Raw genomic sequence first — 14,404 nt, forward strand, 5'->3', positions numbered from 1 at the left:
GTCACTAATGGAGAATCCATGTGAAATGAGTTCACCATTTCTCCCCGCTCCACTATCATTTATTTGTTGTTTGGTACCATGGACCATTCCCTGTCTTCATACCAATTAGAAACAGGCCAGAATGTGATAAGAAAAGACAGTGCTGGATAGACAATTCAAGGCAAAAGCTCCACACAAACATTCATCCAGGTGATGCTTGCAGCAGGCTTCCTCAAACTCAACCACTGGTCCTGCTAGCTAGGGATCATGGGAGTTGTAGGCCAAAAACATCTGGAGGGCCAAGTTTCAGGAAGCCTGATTTACAGAGACCTTTCACACACACCATAGTGGGTATTGGCAGGCTGGTAATCCCAGGGTGATAGTCTTAATAACAGCTAGAAGGGATTCTACATTAATTAAAAAATTAGGAAGCTTGCATTCCAATCATATTTCAGTCTGTGTCAGGAGCCGGAGTCCAACATAGGTCAGCAGGAAAAAACCGGTGTCAATGAAGTTAATTCTTCGTTCAGATCAACCTAAACGGTGAAGGCCTATTGCAACTCTTCCCAGTAGGTCTTGCCCCCAATGAGGCAGTTGTGAGGACTGAAGGTCCTCGCCTTCCCACAGCTGCCAAAGTCCCCTCCTCTCAAGAGTGTTTTCCAAGCAGTCATAGACAGTATCTGCACACAACCAATCTCTGCTCTGCTCTTTTCATTTCTCTGCGTGATCTAGGAGACCAGGGAGAGAGGGGAGCTGGTCACAGAAGGAGCGGGAGACCAGCAGCCTGCCTCATCTCTGTCTCCTGGCTGCCCTGCCTCTGATTCTGCACTGCTCTTTGCCACAGCCTCTTCCTGCTCACTTCACTAAACCATATTGCCCCTTCAGCTTCCGACACCTCCCAGTCTGCTCCCTCTTCTCCCTCTGGCCACTCATCGCTGTCCCACCACCAATCCCCTTGCTCTGAGCCTTCTTCCACCGGGGGTTTCCCTCGGGGGTTCCCCAACTGATGCCTCCCACCACTCTTCTGCATCCAGCCAGTCCCTGACAATCTGCTTCATTTTTAGTGTTAACTGTATAAATCAATCCCTAGGGTCCCCATGTATCTTGCTTCATAGATAGAAGTCTTATGTCCAAAGTGCAAATCCTTTTAAAGATAAAGAAAAGAGAGCAGGGGTCTTTAAATCGCCTATCTATAGTTAGCAACTGGAAAGAAGACAGTTCCTACTATGATGAGATGTACTTATACTTAAATTGCAGCAATTGTTTCTGTATTTGCATCTCTACATATCAATTAGCCTATGCAAATCTTACAAAAACCCACACCGACTTTTGCCCTCTTTTTTGGTGCTGCAGTTCCTCTTCCATGGCGATGCCTAAGTGACCAACCTGAGCTCCCGCAAACTAATGAAGGTGATGCAGGGAACAGGGAGCACTTAAAAAATTTGATTGTTTCAGCTGCAGAGTGTGCAGAATCCCAAATTTAGCCTGTCTCCTTGGCATTATCCGGTTGACAACACTTCCAAGTTTGAGGGCTTTTTCTGACTGGTCAGCATGCTCATTCAATGCAGCAGAAGCCTGAAAGCCACATGACAGCTGTGACAATCCCTGCTGTTTCCTGCTAGGTCAAACGACAGTCCACAAACTAGCTAAATCAGCATTGGTGGCACCATCTTACAGAGTAATGGAGTGCTGCTATCTCACTTTGCATCTGGCCTCCCTTAAGGTAGCTGCCTCTGCTTTTGGCTACTGCTAAAATCAGCCATGGGGAAAGCTGCTGCTTCCTGGGATGAAACCTCAGGCAGGTCTGCATCACAGGTGGTCCTTATGGCATACATAGCACACCAGCCATGTGCAATGGCTTGCCACATGCTTTGCAATTCCACTATTCCTGCTCCTACTTTATAAAACACCTGGTGAACCACAATGTATTGCTGGCATGCCACATATGGTCCTGTGGGACATTTGTTGTGCTAAGTTTTATTATATTAGTTAAGATCTGCACATCTACAAAGCAAACCAACAGAATACACACACATGCACAAACACATATACATGCATACATACTTGTACGTACATACATAGATACATGCACAACGTTTCTGTATGGTACCTTTATGCAGACAGTGCATATATGGGCAACCAACAAGGACCTGGGGAACAGCCTCATTGGCTCCTGCATATGTCAGCAGGTTAGATGCCTCTATTACTAATTCTCAGAAGATGTTTTCCTGTGCATGCAAATTCCAGAGAAAATGAGAAGACACCCACGGACCATGTGGACTAAGATGGGCAGATAGGAAAAGATTATTGTCTTTGGGAGACTCAGACCTTGACACTGCTTAGAACTTAATCCCCTTTTAATGAGTCCGGGATGCAAGTAATAATATTATGATGAATAAAATGCAGTAATTTTCCAAGAGAAGCTGTCAGACATTGCCCCAAATAAACCCCATGCAGAGCAAGGAAGCTTTCCTGGCTTGCTTTTTTTCAGCTGCAGGCAGATAATAGTTTTTAAGAGAGTTTAAGATGGTATGGCACAGGTAGTATCGCCCATAGTGTACTAATTTGTTCTGTTCTGCTGTTACCTGTTTTCAAATAGGTGTTGCAGGTTTTTTTAACCACTCTACAAATACCTACAAAAATGGATTGACCTGTGGTGACATGGGAATGAGTGCACACCCACCAAGGGCAACACCTCTTTGATACCACCTTCAGCTTTCCAAAACCTATATGCCTTGTCTTCATCCTACTCCTTCAAACACTTCCCCCCTGTGTTTCCAATCACTACAGAAACCAGTCACTCTGCTTTTGTAACAAAGATAGTACGCTTTGATGTTCTGGAAGACATGATGCCAAAATGCATTCGGAATGAAAATTGAATTTGCTAGCAAAGCATTATAAAATGCAAACATCTTCTAGGCAGAGGTTATTGATATTGTTATGGATTCTTGTTATGTAAAACTCTTGGGAATAATCCACTCTGTAGGAAATTTGCAAGTGGAGGCAGTAAGATACTGGCAATCCAGCCAAATACTTAATGATGGGAATCTAAACTTCACATCAGTACAGTGGTACCTCGGGTTACAGATGCTTCAGGTTACAGACGCTTCAGGTTACAGACTCCACTAACCCAGAAATAAAACTTCAGGTTAAGAACTTTGCTTCAGGATGAGAACAGAAATTGTGCTCTGGTGGTGCGGTGGCAGTGAGAGGCCCCATTAGCTAAAGTGGTACCTCAGATTAAGAACAGTTTCAGGTTAAGAATGGGCCTCCAGAATGAATTAAGTTCTTAACCCAAGGCACCACTGTATAGATGTCACCAGCGAAGGACCTTTACCATGATGCAGCAAACCTACCTAGGCTTACCTCGTAGTGCCTCTTATTTCCCCAGAGCCCAATACCCGCCCTGGATCCCCTGCCTTCCAGCTTCCCTTGGCGGACACCTCTGGCCACTGCTGCCCTGCTCTCTCTACGGCTCCCCTTCAAACCTGCTCTCTCTTCCCACCACTGCCCGCAAGGAGCCCATCCAGCCTCCTGCAACCATACAGTTGCCTCAGGCCGAGAGTGGGGCATGGGGGGAGCCTATTCTGCTATGGCTAGAGGCTGCTCAACCTCCCTGGATCACAGAGTTCATGGAGAGTGAAAGCAATGCTCTCGCTTCCGCTTTCTGGAATAACACACACACACTTGCACATGAGCCAGTGTTGCCTCCCTTTAACCTGCAGGAGATGGTGAGAGCCGTCAGGCAGGAGCTCTCAGACCTTGTGGCCAGGTGGGCAGGCTCAGAGAGGTAAATGGCAGGTCCAGGCCCCTGGGAAAGGAGTGCCAGGTGCTGGCACTGCAGCTGAAGAAGAAGAGGAGGAGGAGGAGGAGTAGTAGTTTGGATTTGATATCCCGCTTTATCACTACCCGAAGGAGTCTCAAAGTGGCTAATATTCTCCTTTCCCTTCCTCCCCCACAACAAACACTCTGTGAGGTGAGTGGAGCTGAGAGACTTCAAAGAAGTATGACTAGCCCAAGGTCACCCAGCAGCTGCAAGTGGAGGAGTGGAGACGCAAACCCGGTTCACCAGATTACGAGTCTACTGCTCTTAACCACTACACCACACTGGCTCTCCACACTGGAAGAGCCCGCCACACTCAGGACACTGTGCTGCCACCACATGCTGAAGTGCTGCTGCTGCCTACCACACCATCTGCACCTCAGAGAAGTGGTTCTCCGACGGGGTGGCTGCACATCGCCAAGTGATGAGACAATGGCCAGTGCCAACAGAAGTGACACCATGGGCAGCTGGAGCCCTTGCCGTGTGCACCACATAAAAACCCCCAGAAAAAACGCCCCCCCATCCCCTTTCCCTGGACGTCATTTTTGGCATCCGATTTCCATACATGTCTGGAATTTTCTGGATGCATGGCAAGCCTAAACCCACCCTATATTTGATCGCAAGTGTACATGGATTAACTTGCAGGATAGAACTAGCACCTGGTTTTATAAGTTTATTGCAATGATGATTATTGCCTAATGGGTGATGTGGATGGCAGGAAAGAGAGATTAGATCTCCACCATCCTTGTGACTTCAAATAGTTCTTCAGCTGAGGTCTTCTAAGTGGTCAATGGGCTTTGGGGATCTGGCCCAAATGGTGGGCTACTGGACCCCTTGGAGGCCTGCTGTAACAAATTCACAAAAGCACTTACATACATTTGCTCCAAGTAAAATGCCACTCTTAGTATAGTTAGGGAGGAGATGAAGACCTGGGCCACTGGGCCCAATGGGTTCCTCACCTGCGCTTTACTTGTTAGCTCATCTTTGAGTGAGGTTTGTATCTCTCCCCTGCATAAAAGGGCCTTTTCAGCAGTGGCTCCTCAGCTATGGAATATCAGTTAACACTCCCCCCCCCCCACCGCACCGGCTAAAAAACTTATCTCTTTCCCAAGGCTTTTAATGCTGTGGCTCCTTGATGCACTAGGACACCAATTTCTATAGTTAGGAGGAAGAGAGGTAATATTGACTGATATTTTTTATGCTTTCTATTGGAACCATTTAATTATTTTTACTGGTATATTGTTTTATGGTTAGTTTGATTTTATATTTGATGCACCCCATCCTGGGATCACTTGCTTGATGAAGAGTAGCTTGAAACAAAATAAATAAATGAAATGAAATACATTTAAATCTGCATTATATAAGGCCACATGCACTCATAGGGAAAGCAGCAGCTGAGGTACATTTCAATTGCAAATTCAGAGGGCAGAAAACTGCAGACAAAGTCATAGAAGAAAGTAATATAACAGCAAGCACTTGATTAACAGCCCTGGTGCTTTTTTTATCGTTATCAACTATTTACAAAGAGGCATTTATATGTTTTGCATCTCTGGGGGAACTGGCACTTAGCATTAAAAATACATGAACCACCAATGAAGTTCTGGTGAACCTTATGGCCTGTTAATAATGCAAAAATCTCAGAATCCAGGTGATGATACAGGTAAACAAAAGAAGGAAGAATGCTGGGAGAAGAATTAGCCTAATGTACAAGAGAAATAATTATGGAAAAGGCAGTGTTGGTTCTTATCTCTGCTTTCTTTCTTTGCTCCCCTCTGTATTATAAAACAAAGTATTGTACAACATCCGACCTCATGCACAAAAAACGAAGTCTAAAAAATGCACAATAGCTGTAATCAGGAGGCTAATATATGGTAATTGCAGCATTTAGATCTCCACACACACAATTCTAAAATGAATGAGTCTAATTATTACCTTAAGGGCATCTTGGGTGTCATCCAGGCAGTAGACACGGATATTATATTCCAAGGATGAGCAGATCAGTGGTCCGAAGATGGCCAGCTTGAGACGCTTGGCAGCTGCTTTGGTGATCGACTGCCCTACCAAGGCGTAGGTGCTGAGAGTTTCTGTCAGGATATGGCAGGCCTCTGGATCCAACTGAATGTAGCATGGGGTGGTGAAGTTTTCTTCTCCAACTGCTACCACATCCTAAAAGGTGGGAAGTTAACAACACAAAATAACAAATCAGCCATATGCTTGATGGGATCCATCCAGCTCACTGTTATGATTCAGGAACCACCTACCAAATTAAAGTGCAATGGTGAGATTTTCAAAAGCAGGAGGTGTCTGACAGCAGAGATAGCCAAGAAGCTGAGAATCAGGGGCCAGCATTCAAATACGTTTAGGGACTATATCTTTTGGGACCCTTGTTTTTTATTTACTTATTTCTAGAAGCATGAATTGATGCTTTTGAATTATGGTGCTGGAAGAGACTCTTGAGAGTCCCATGGACTGCAAGAAGATCAAACCTATCCATTCTTAAGGAAATCAGCCCTGAGTGCTCACTGGAAGGACAGATCGAGAAGCTGAGGCTCTAATACTTTGGCCACCTCATGAGAAGAGAAGACTCCCTGGAAATGACCCTGATGTTGGGAAAGATTGAGGGCACAAGGAGAAGGGGACGACAGAGGACGAGATGGTTGGACAGTGTTCTCGAAGCTACCAGCATGAGTTTGACCAAACTGCGGGAGGCAGTGGAAGACAGGAGCGCCTGGAGTGCTCTGGTCCATGGGGTCACGAAGAGTCGGACATGACTAAACGACTAAACAACAACAACAAGAAGAAGCATGTCTAACATGAGTCCACCACTAAAAAGAAACACTAGTTATATAGATACATTGACTTCTAAAAGAAAGCCTAGCAGGAAAGGTGCACTGATCTATTTCTAAAAAATCATCTAGTGAATGCCATCTCACTCATTCTATTTGCAAGCTTACTAAGGAAGAGCATAAGTGACGATCAAGAGCATGGAGAAAACTGACCTGCATAACTGATTATGCTTGTGGACAATTATCCTGCTCACAGTTCCATATGCAAAAGAAAACCATAAGGAAAGGGCCATAGTGCAATGGCAGATGACCTGCTTTGCATGCAGAAAGTGCCAGGAACAATCCCTAGCATCTCTGTGTAGGGCAAGGAAATAAATACCCCTGTCAAGATCCTGGAGAAGTGCTGCCAGTCAGTGCAGACAGTTGTGATGGACCAATGGTCTGACTCAGAGGAAGGCAGCTTCCTACCACGGGGCCACAGACAAAGAGATACTTTTGAATACTTTCCCTGCTTATTTTTCTGTGCAATACTGCATGGGGACAAAAGGTGTCTGGTAAGTTTGGTTCAAAAATAAAACAAGCAAGAACAGAGGAATGTGCAGCTGCAAATGTTGTATCTGTGACACACGGCGCTCTGATGAACCTTCTCTCTGCAGTCTCCAAAGGATTCTGGCAATGCTGGTGATCCAGGGAAATAGGGCTGCTGGATCTGGTTATTTCCTAGCTTGGGAACAGATTCAAGACTCTGGGCAGAGGTGATGCTGCACATTTGCAAAGGCAACACCATCCTTCCCAAGGGCTAGGAAGAAAATTGCCACCTGAAATGCTGATTCTACGCACCCCTGCCAGCCAAGTCATGAAGCATTTGTGCAGGCACTCATAAGGCTGACCTGCCTCCAGCCATGCAAACATCTGTTCAACTGAGTAAGAGCAAGAGACAGGAGATCGGTTCCAAAAAAGTGTGAGTGAGGAAGAGAGTGAACCTGCTGAAGGTGATGCTTACTATGCAAGAACCTTGGTGATTGTTTGCAGACTACGTGTGTGATTCTGGAAACTAGTTTTAACAACTGCATGGTCATGATGAACATATGAAGAAGAAGAGTTTGGATTTGATATCCCGCTTTATCACTACCCGAAGGAGTCTCAAAGCGGCTAACATTCTCCTTTCCCTTCCTCCCCCACAACAAACACTCTGTGAGGGGAGTGGGGCTGAGAGACTTCAGAGAAGTGTGACTGGCCCAAGGTCACCTAGCAGCTGCATGTGGAGGAGTGGAGACGCGAACCCGGTTCCCCAGATTACGAATCTACCGCTCTTAACCACTACACCACACTGGCTCTCAAGTTGCCTTCTCCTGAAAAAGAGCATTGGTCCATTTAGCCCAGTCTCCAGGAAGACAGAGAGCTTTTCGAAGCCCTGAGCTTCTGGGTTCAGAGATGCGAAGGGCTGAATGCCTCAGGGCTTCCGTTAACGGATGGAACAATGTATTTAGCTGTAACTGCTTTTGGGTTTTTTTAATAATTATAATTGTTTTTAGAATGTTCTGTTTTAGAGTGTTTTAGCTTTGCTTTTAAATTGTGTTTATCTGTCCTGGGTTCCTTGGGGATATAAATTCAATCCATCAATCAATATTTACTTTTTTATTGCATTTCTATACTGCTTCACAGCAAGGCTCAATGAACAAAATACAAAAATGAAATACAAGCAATAAACACAATGAAACGCCATATACAGAATAAAAGTAAATAGCACGCACAAGGAATAAAAGACAGGGACTCCAACTGAAGCCTAATTCAATTAAGGGCTCTTCCACAGCATTACAGAAAGAAAGAACACTTGCAATGGAGTTTCTCAGTGCACATGGGGAATATATGCAGAAGAGGCAGAACCTAAGCTGGGTAGGACTTTAAACACAGACACAAAACACTTGAACTGGGCCTTGAAATAAACAAGTAGCTTGTGCATGCAAAACCATGTGTAAAATAGTCTGAGCTATAATTTTCCCACATCTAATCTAAGGTCACGAATCAAACCATCATCCTCTGTCTGCAGACCTACACAGAAAGGCAGAATCAGTGCCATATCTGCAGCCCTGCTGGCATAGATATCCGGTCCAGAGGTGGCGTGATGCTGCCATTATTTAGAATAGCCAGATAATTTACAACAAATGACTAATAACTTGTCCTGAAGAGTTGTGGCAAGCAAGCAATTACGGTGGTATATGTTGAAGGTCTGTAGACTCACCTCCCACTGTCCCTGGGCAGTTTGGTTCTTCAGCTGGATCTTCCAGTCTTCCGTGTTTGGTTCTGCACAGTGGCGCATTGTCAGAATGACAGGGCGGGTCAGCAGTGCTCCTGGAGGTCCACAGCTCACCACAGGGGTCAAAAGGGTTTGGCTGTCTTCTACCGGTGGCCTGGCAAGATTATAGGAAGGGAAATCCATGTTTTTCCACACGAGTTTAATAAATATTATGTAGAAGCAGGTTTGTTTTTCAAATCTATCATCATAGTTATTCCTCAGTGCAAGATGTGATGTTCCTTAATGTTTAAACCATTGCACAAGAAGGAAGCACGCAAGAAAAAAAACCAAAAATCCCAGAACAATGGTAGCCAGCCTTTTTGGTAAGTGCGGCAAAGTTCAAGTTGACTATAAACTATAGAAGTCTTTGCCAACCTGGTGCTCTCCAGATGTTTTGGATGACATGTGCCACCAGCCACAGTAGTTCAAAACATCTGGTGGGCACCAGGTTGGAGAAGGCTTCTATAGAGCAACTTTAATTAATTGTATTTTTTATTTTAGATTTATAAATGGCTCATGGCTGGAGGTCATCGAAGCAGCAGACAATATATAAAAAAAAGGATAAAACAAGACACTTGACTTCTAAAAGCAATAAAATCATTTCTATGAAAACAACCACATATCTGCAAATATACAATGAATGTTCCGTTGGCAACTGGGTCACACCCTCAGGGAAAGCCATCTTCAATACAAACGTCTTCAATGACTTCAATGATTGTCTAATTCAGGCTGGTAAGTGATTCCAGAGGGTGGTTCTAGATCAGGGGCAGGGAACTTCATGCCAAGTGGTCGAATGTGACTCTCCAAGCCTCTCTAGGTCACATTCTCTCCCCAAACCATACCCCATATTGCTCCTTGTCTGCACTCACCTTGAGTGCTTCTGCCTGGCTAGAATGCATCATTTGATCATGTTTCCTGCTCTTCCGGATGGAGGACAAAGAGGTGTGCATTTGTAGAAACGTCTGGCTTTTGCATGGTTGAATTGTGCCCATGCCTACCACTTTCATGTGTCACCCAGAAGTGCCTACCACCTTTCCTAAACTATAGACTTGTGGCCCCAATCTCATTTTATATGGTCCTCAGCACTTCCTGAAGCTTCTCCATTCCTCTATCCCTCCAGAGTTCCTTCATTCCTTCCTGCTTGTTCCCTCCTCGTTTTTCTTGGCTCTTTAAAATGTTCTCTCCCTCTTTTTATGTCACTGCAGAACCATGGTTCGAAAGTTGAAAATAACAACAATGCCTGCACACAAGGCCTAGAAATAGAGGGATTCTGTACTATGGATGAGAAAAGGTCCAGCAGAGAAGGGAGTAAGCTGCACTCCCAAAATATCTATCAGCTATAAAGACTTCAGCCTAATCCACACATCACAGTATGCCAAACTAAGGCTTACCAGCATGGTGCAAATGAATGCTTTGGACTACTTGTTCATCGTAAAGGGCATCACTGTACTCACTGGGTTTAAAATAGTTTACTTGTCATGACTCTCTCTAGGAACACTGGGAACTGTAGTTTTATATAAGGTTTCTGAGAATTCCATTCCCTACTTAACCTTCTCAGTGAGCTACAAATCTCAGGATTCCCCATGGGGAATTCATGCTAGCAAACCACTTTAAGCTCGTGGTGAGTGCCATACAGATTTCATTAAACCGATTGTGCCATCTGTCAGTATGTCTGCGATTTGGTTTGCAAAAGTGAAATCTTGCTTTTTGACTGACATGCAGTTTCAACAGCTATATTCAAGGAAAAGGAGAAAGAAGAGCATAGAGTGAGAAGAGGGAAATGAATCACTCACAAAGAGCAAATGGTAACCCTTCCAGTCGGGTTAACTGAAGGCTTTGCAAATTTAAAACTCTGTTGTCTTCCTATTGCTGTCTTGCTCTATTATTATTATTATTATTATTATTATTATTATTATTATTTTGCCTTTTCTTCCAAATTCATTCTTATCACTTTTATCCTCCCCCGTGTTTAAATTTTGAAAAAGGTGAGCAAATTTCCCAGTAACTGAAAATGATTCACAATTTGTCTACTGAGACAAAGAGGATGTCTGTACAGGCTTTTAATTATTTGGATTTTTTATTCACAGCTGCTAGGGTGAGCTAATAAAACTCGTACGATGATCAAATTAATTCTGTCAAATGCATTCCTTAAAAAAGGGTAAATGCTTAAAAAATATTTCTGCAACTCCCGACTCATAAAGGGTTCTCACAAATGTTATTTTAATATTCTGCTCCTTTTCAATATCTTTCAATATCTGTTTGCCAGTCACCCACATCACAGCACTCTACCATCACCAAGAGATGGCAAATGTGCTCTGGAAGCTGCTTTTAATAACATCAGATGGTAATCACAATAGTGCTAGACCTTTGCAAAGATTCAATAATAATCAAATGCATTACTTGCCCACTTAAATGAATGGGACTTAAATGTACTCAAGTTTGGCTGGGTTCTAAGCCTCATAGAGGGAAAACAAAGTCTTTAAAATAGTGCTCTTTGCTGGGTTGCCAGGTGATGTGACCAAGCTGAACATGGTTAGGATCCAGCCTAAGTCCCTCTTCTCTGGTCCCACCCCACTCCCAAAATGCCACTTTTGGGGAGACTTACACCAGTCTTGGGACGCGGGTGGCGCTGTGGGTTAAACCACAGAGCCTAGGACTTGTCAATCAGAAAGTCGAATCCCTGCGATGGGGTGAGCTCCCGTTGCTCGGTCCCTGCTCCTGCCAACCTAGGAGTTCGAAAGCACATCAAAGTGCAAGTAGATAAATAGGTACCACTCTGGCGGGAAGGTAAACGGCGTTTCTGTGCGCTGCTCTGGTTTGCCAGAAGCAGCTTAGTCATGCTGGTCACATGACCCAGAAGCTGTACGCCAGTAAAGCAAGATGAGCGCCGCAACCCCAGAGTCGGTCACAACTGGACTTAATGGTCAGGGGTCCCTTTACCTTTACCTTATACCAGTCTTGACTCTACCAGCTTCAGCTCAGCTGGCGGAGCCAGGATAAGCAAGTTCTGCCTGCGTATATTGGGTTAAGCCAGGGTTGGAGAATTAATGCTGGCTGAAGCTGCTTATCCAGGGCCGGCCCAGGCTGTTTCACCAATTAAGGCCATTCCCCTGTGTCCTCTGCAGCCATGCCCCTGCCTCCTCCATGGGTGAGGGGCATAGTGGTAGGGGGCATGGCTGTGGAGGAAGCGGGGGCATGGTGGTGGCATGACCCAACAGTGAGCAGTGTGTTCCCTGGGCCCAGATCTTCTGCCAGAGGCAACCACGTCACATTGTGTTATGGGCAGCCCAGCCCTATGTTTCTCCCAGTGGATCTTGCCATAGGATTGTTCCCTAACAATGCAACCCGTTGCATGTCTATTCAGAAATAACATTCATGTGTTTTCCATGGGGCTTACTTTGAGGAAAGCATGCACTGATTCTTATCTCTTTGCTAATAAAGTACTGGTTTACGGTTGCTAGAGCAATTAATAGAATAATTTGAAAGAATATATATCTCATTCCTTTATTATACTTTGTGATTTAAATCTGTAATTAAGAGATGCTAAAGAATTGCTATGTCATATGGTAGCAGCAGCTAGCTTTCTTTATGCTGAGTACTGTAACGAAAGAACAATTCCTATAAATGAGGAATGAAAGAAGATAAATTTCATTGATATGAAATTAAGGAAAAATCAACACGTAAGAACCAAAGAAGGAAGACAAAGATGTAATTATTACAACAAAGACTGTTGTTTGTTTCTCAAGTTTTGAAACAGCAAAACACATACTTTTATTGATCTTAATCAAGTGATTAATGTTCTAGAGATTGTCGCTGACATACATTACAGCTTAGAAGATGTTTAAAAAGGTGTGCTTACTATTATTCATAAGGATAATAATATAGGGAAGTTTTGTTTATGTATTTCTGCAACAGTATTTTGTAAAATAAAAATAATAACACATATCTCAAAAATAACAATGGGCATAATTACATTGGGATGGTAGAGAGTCCTGAAACAATGCTGAACCTACAGAATTTTCCTTGCCATTAACATGCCTTTTGGGGAGAGTGAAGCGAGATCCTGTGAGTATCTGACAGTAACACTACCATTTCATATGGACCATTAGATTCCCATGTTGATGGCTTACTAACACTTCCACTGACACCCTCAGGCTTTTATGTGCTTTAATGGGAAGATAGCACACGAGAGGCCTCACAGTGCTTTGACACCCACAACCTTCATCCAGCAGAAAGAGCAGCTTTATTATTTGGCCAAGGAGTGAATGCTGTCAAGCTCAAGCGGAATGAATCTAGGGAGATTAGAAGGAGAGATAAAAGTTCTGGAGCATGGAGGTGCAAAAACAAGGAGCTGGGATGGAGGCCCGGAGGAATAACACATTTCTGCTTTTAGTCTGAGCTATTAAGAGCTGCTTTGTCGTATTCTGAAGTGAGGCTCACGGGACGCCATGTTTGCAGCGAATTAGCTTTGCTCAAAGAGGGCCTGGTTTTCTCACGCCTCTAACACTCACAACACAATCTTATGCATGTTTACCTTAGGCTACAGTCTTAAGCACAGGTACCTAGGAATCAGACCCATTGGACTCTACAAGACTTCTTTCCAAGTACAGGATTGCAGTGCTGAACTTGGCTTGTAACTTTCCATTGTTAAAATCAAGCTTGTACTTCAGTACTCAAACAACTATCACTGATGATTATTTCTATTGGTGTTTTTGTAAAATGTGCAATTGTGATAAAGGTAAAGGTAAAGGGACCCCTGACCATTAGGTCTAGTCATGACCGACTCTGGAGTTGCAGCGCTCATCTCACTTTATTGGCTGAAGGAGCTGGTGTACCACTTCCGGGTCATGTGGCCGGCATGACTCAGCCACTTCTGGCGAACCAGAGCAGTGCACGGAAACGCCGTTTACCTTCGCGCCGGAGCAGTACCTATTTATCTATTTATCTGCTAGGTTGGCAGGAGCAGGGACTGAGCAACAGGAGCTCACCCCGTCGCAGGGATTCAAACCCCCGACCTTCTGATCGGCAAGTCCTAGGCTCTGTGGTTTAACCCACAGCGCCACCCGCGTCCCTGTGCAATTGTGATAGGTAAAGGTAAAGGTACCCCTGCCCGTACGGGCCAGTCTTGACAGACTCTGGGGTTGTGCGCCCATCTCACTTAAGAGGCCAGGGGCCAGCGCTGTCCGGAGACACTTCCGGGTCACGTGGCCAGCGTGACATGGCTGCTCTGGCAAGCCAGAGCCGCACACGGAAACGCCGTTTACCTTCCCGCTGGTAAGCGGTCCCTATTTATCTACTTGCACCCGGAGGTGCTTTCGAACTGCTAGGTTGGCAGGCGCTGGGACCGAGCAGCGGGAGCGCACCCCGCCGCAGGGATTCGAACCGCCGACCTTTCAATCGGCAAGTCCTAGGCGCTGAGGCTTTAACCCACAGCGCCACCTGTGTCCCGTGCAATTGTGATAAATGATACTAAATCTTGGATTTCAGAATGATGCTGGTCTGCCATGCTACAGGCTTACA

The 14,404-nt window shown here is 44.7% G+C and overlaps 1 protein-coding gene across 3 annotated transcripts in view; it reads right to left on the minus strand.

Moving 5' to 3' along the window:
* The window catches only part of UNC5C (unc-5 netrin receptor C), a 321,936-nt gene that overhangs the window by 27,250 nt on the left and 280,282 nt on the right, over positions 1 to 14,404 (minus strand). For all 3 annotated transcript variants that reach the window (XM_079990771.1, XM_079990772.1, XM_079990770.1), the window contains 2 exons: positions 8,831 to 8,999; positions 5,735 to 5,968 (listed from right to left, as the gene is read on the minus strand). In XM_079990771.1, coding sequence (XP_079846897.1) covers positions 5,735 to 5,968; positions 8,831 to 8,999 — 403 coding nt within the window. The remainder of the gene's footprint in view (positions 1 to 5,734; positions 5,969 to 8,830; positions 9,000 to 14,404) is intronic.

This window comes from Podarcis cretensis (genome assembly GCF_951804945.1).
Source record: "Podarcis cretensis genome assembly, chromosome: 9".
Classification (NCBI taxonomy): Eukaryota; Metazoa; Chordata; class Lepidosauria; order Squamata; family Lacertidae; genus Podarcis; species Podarcis cretensis.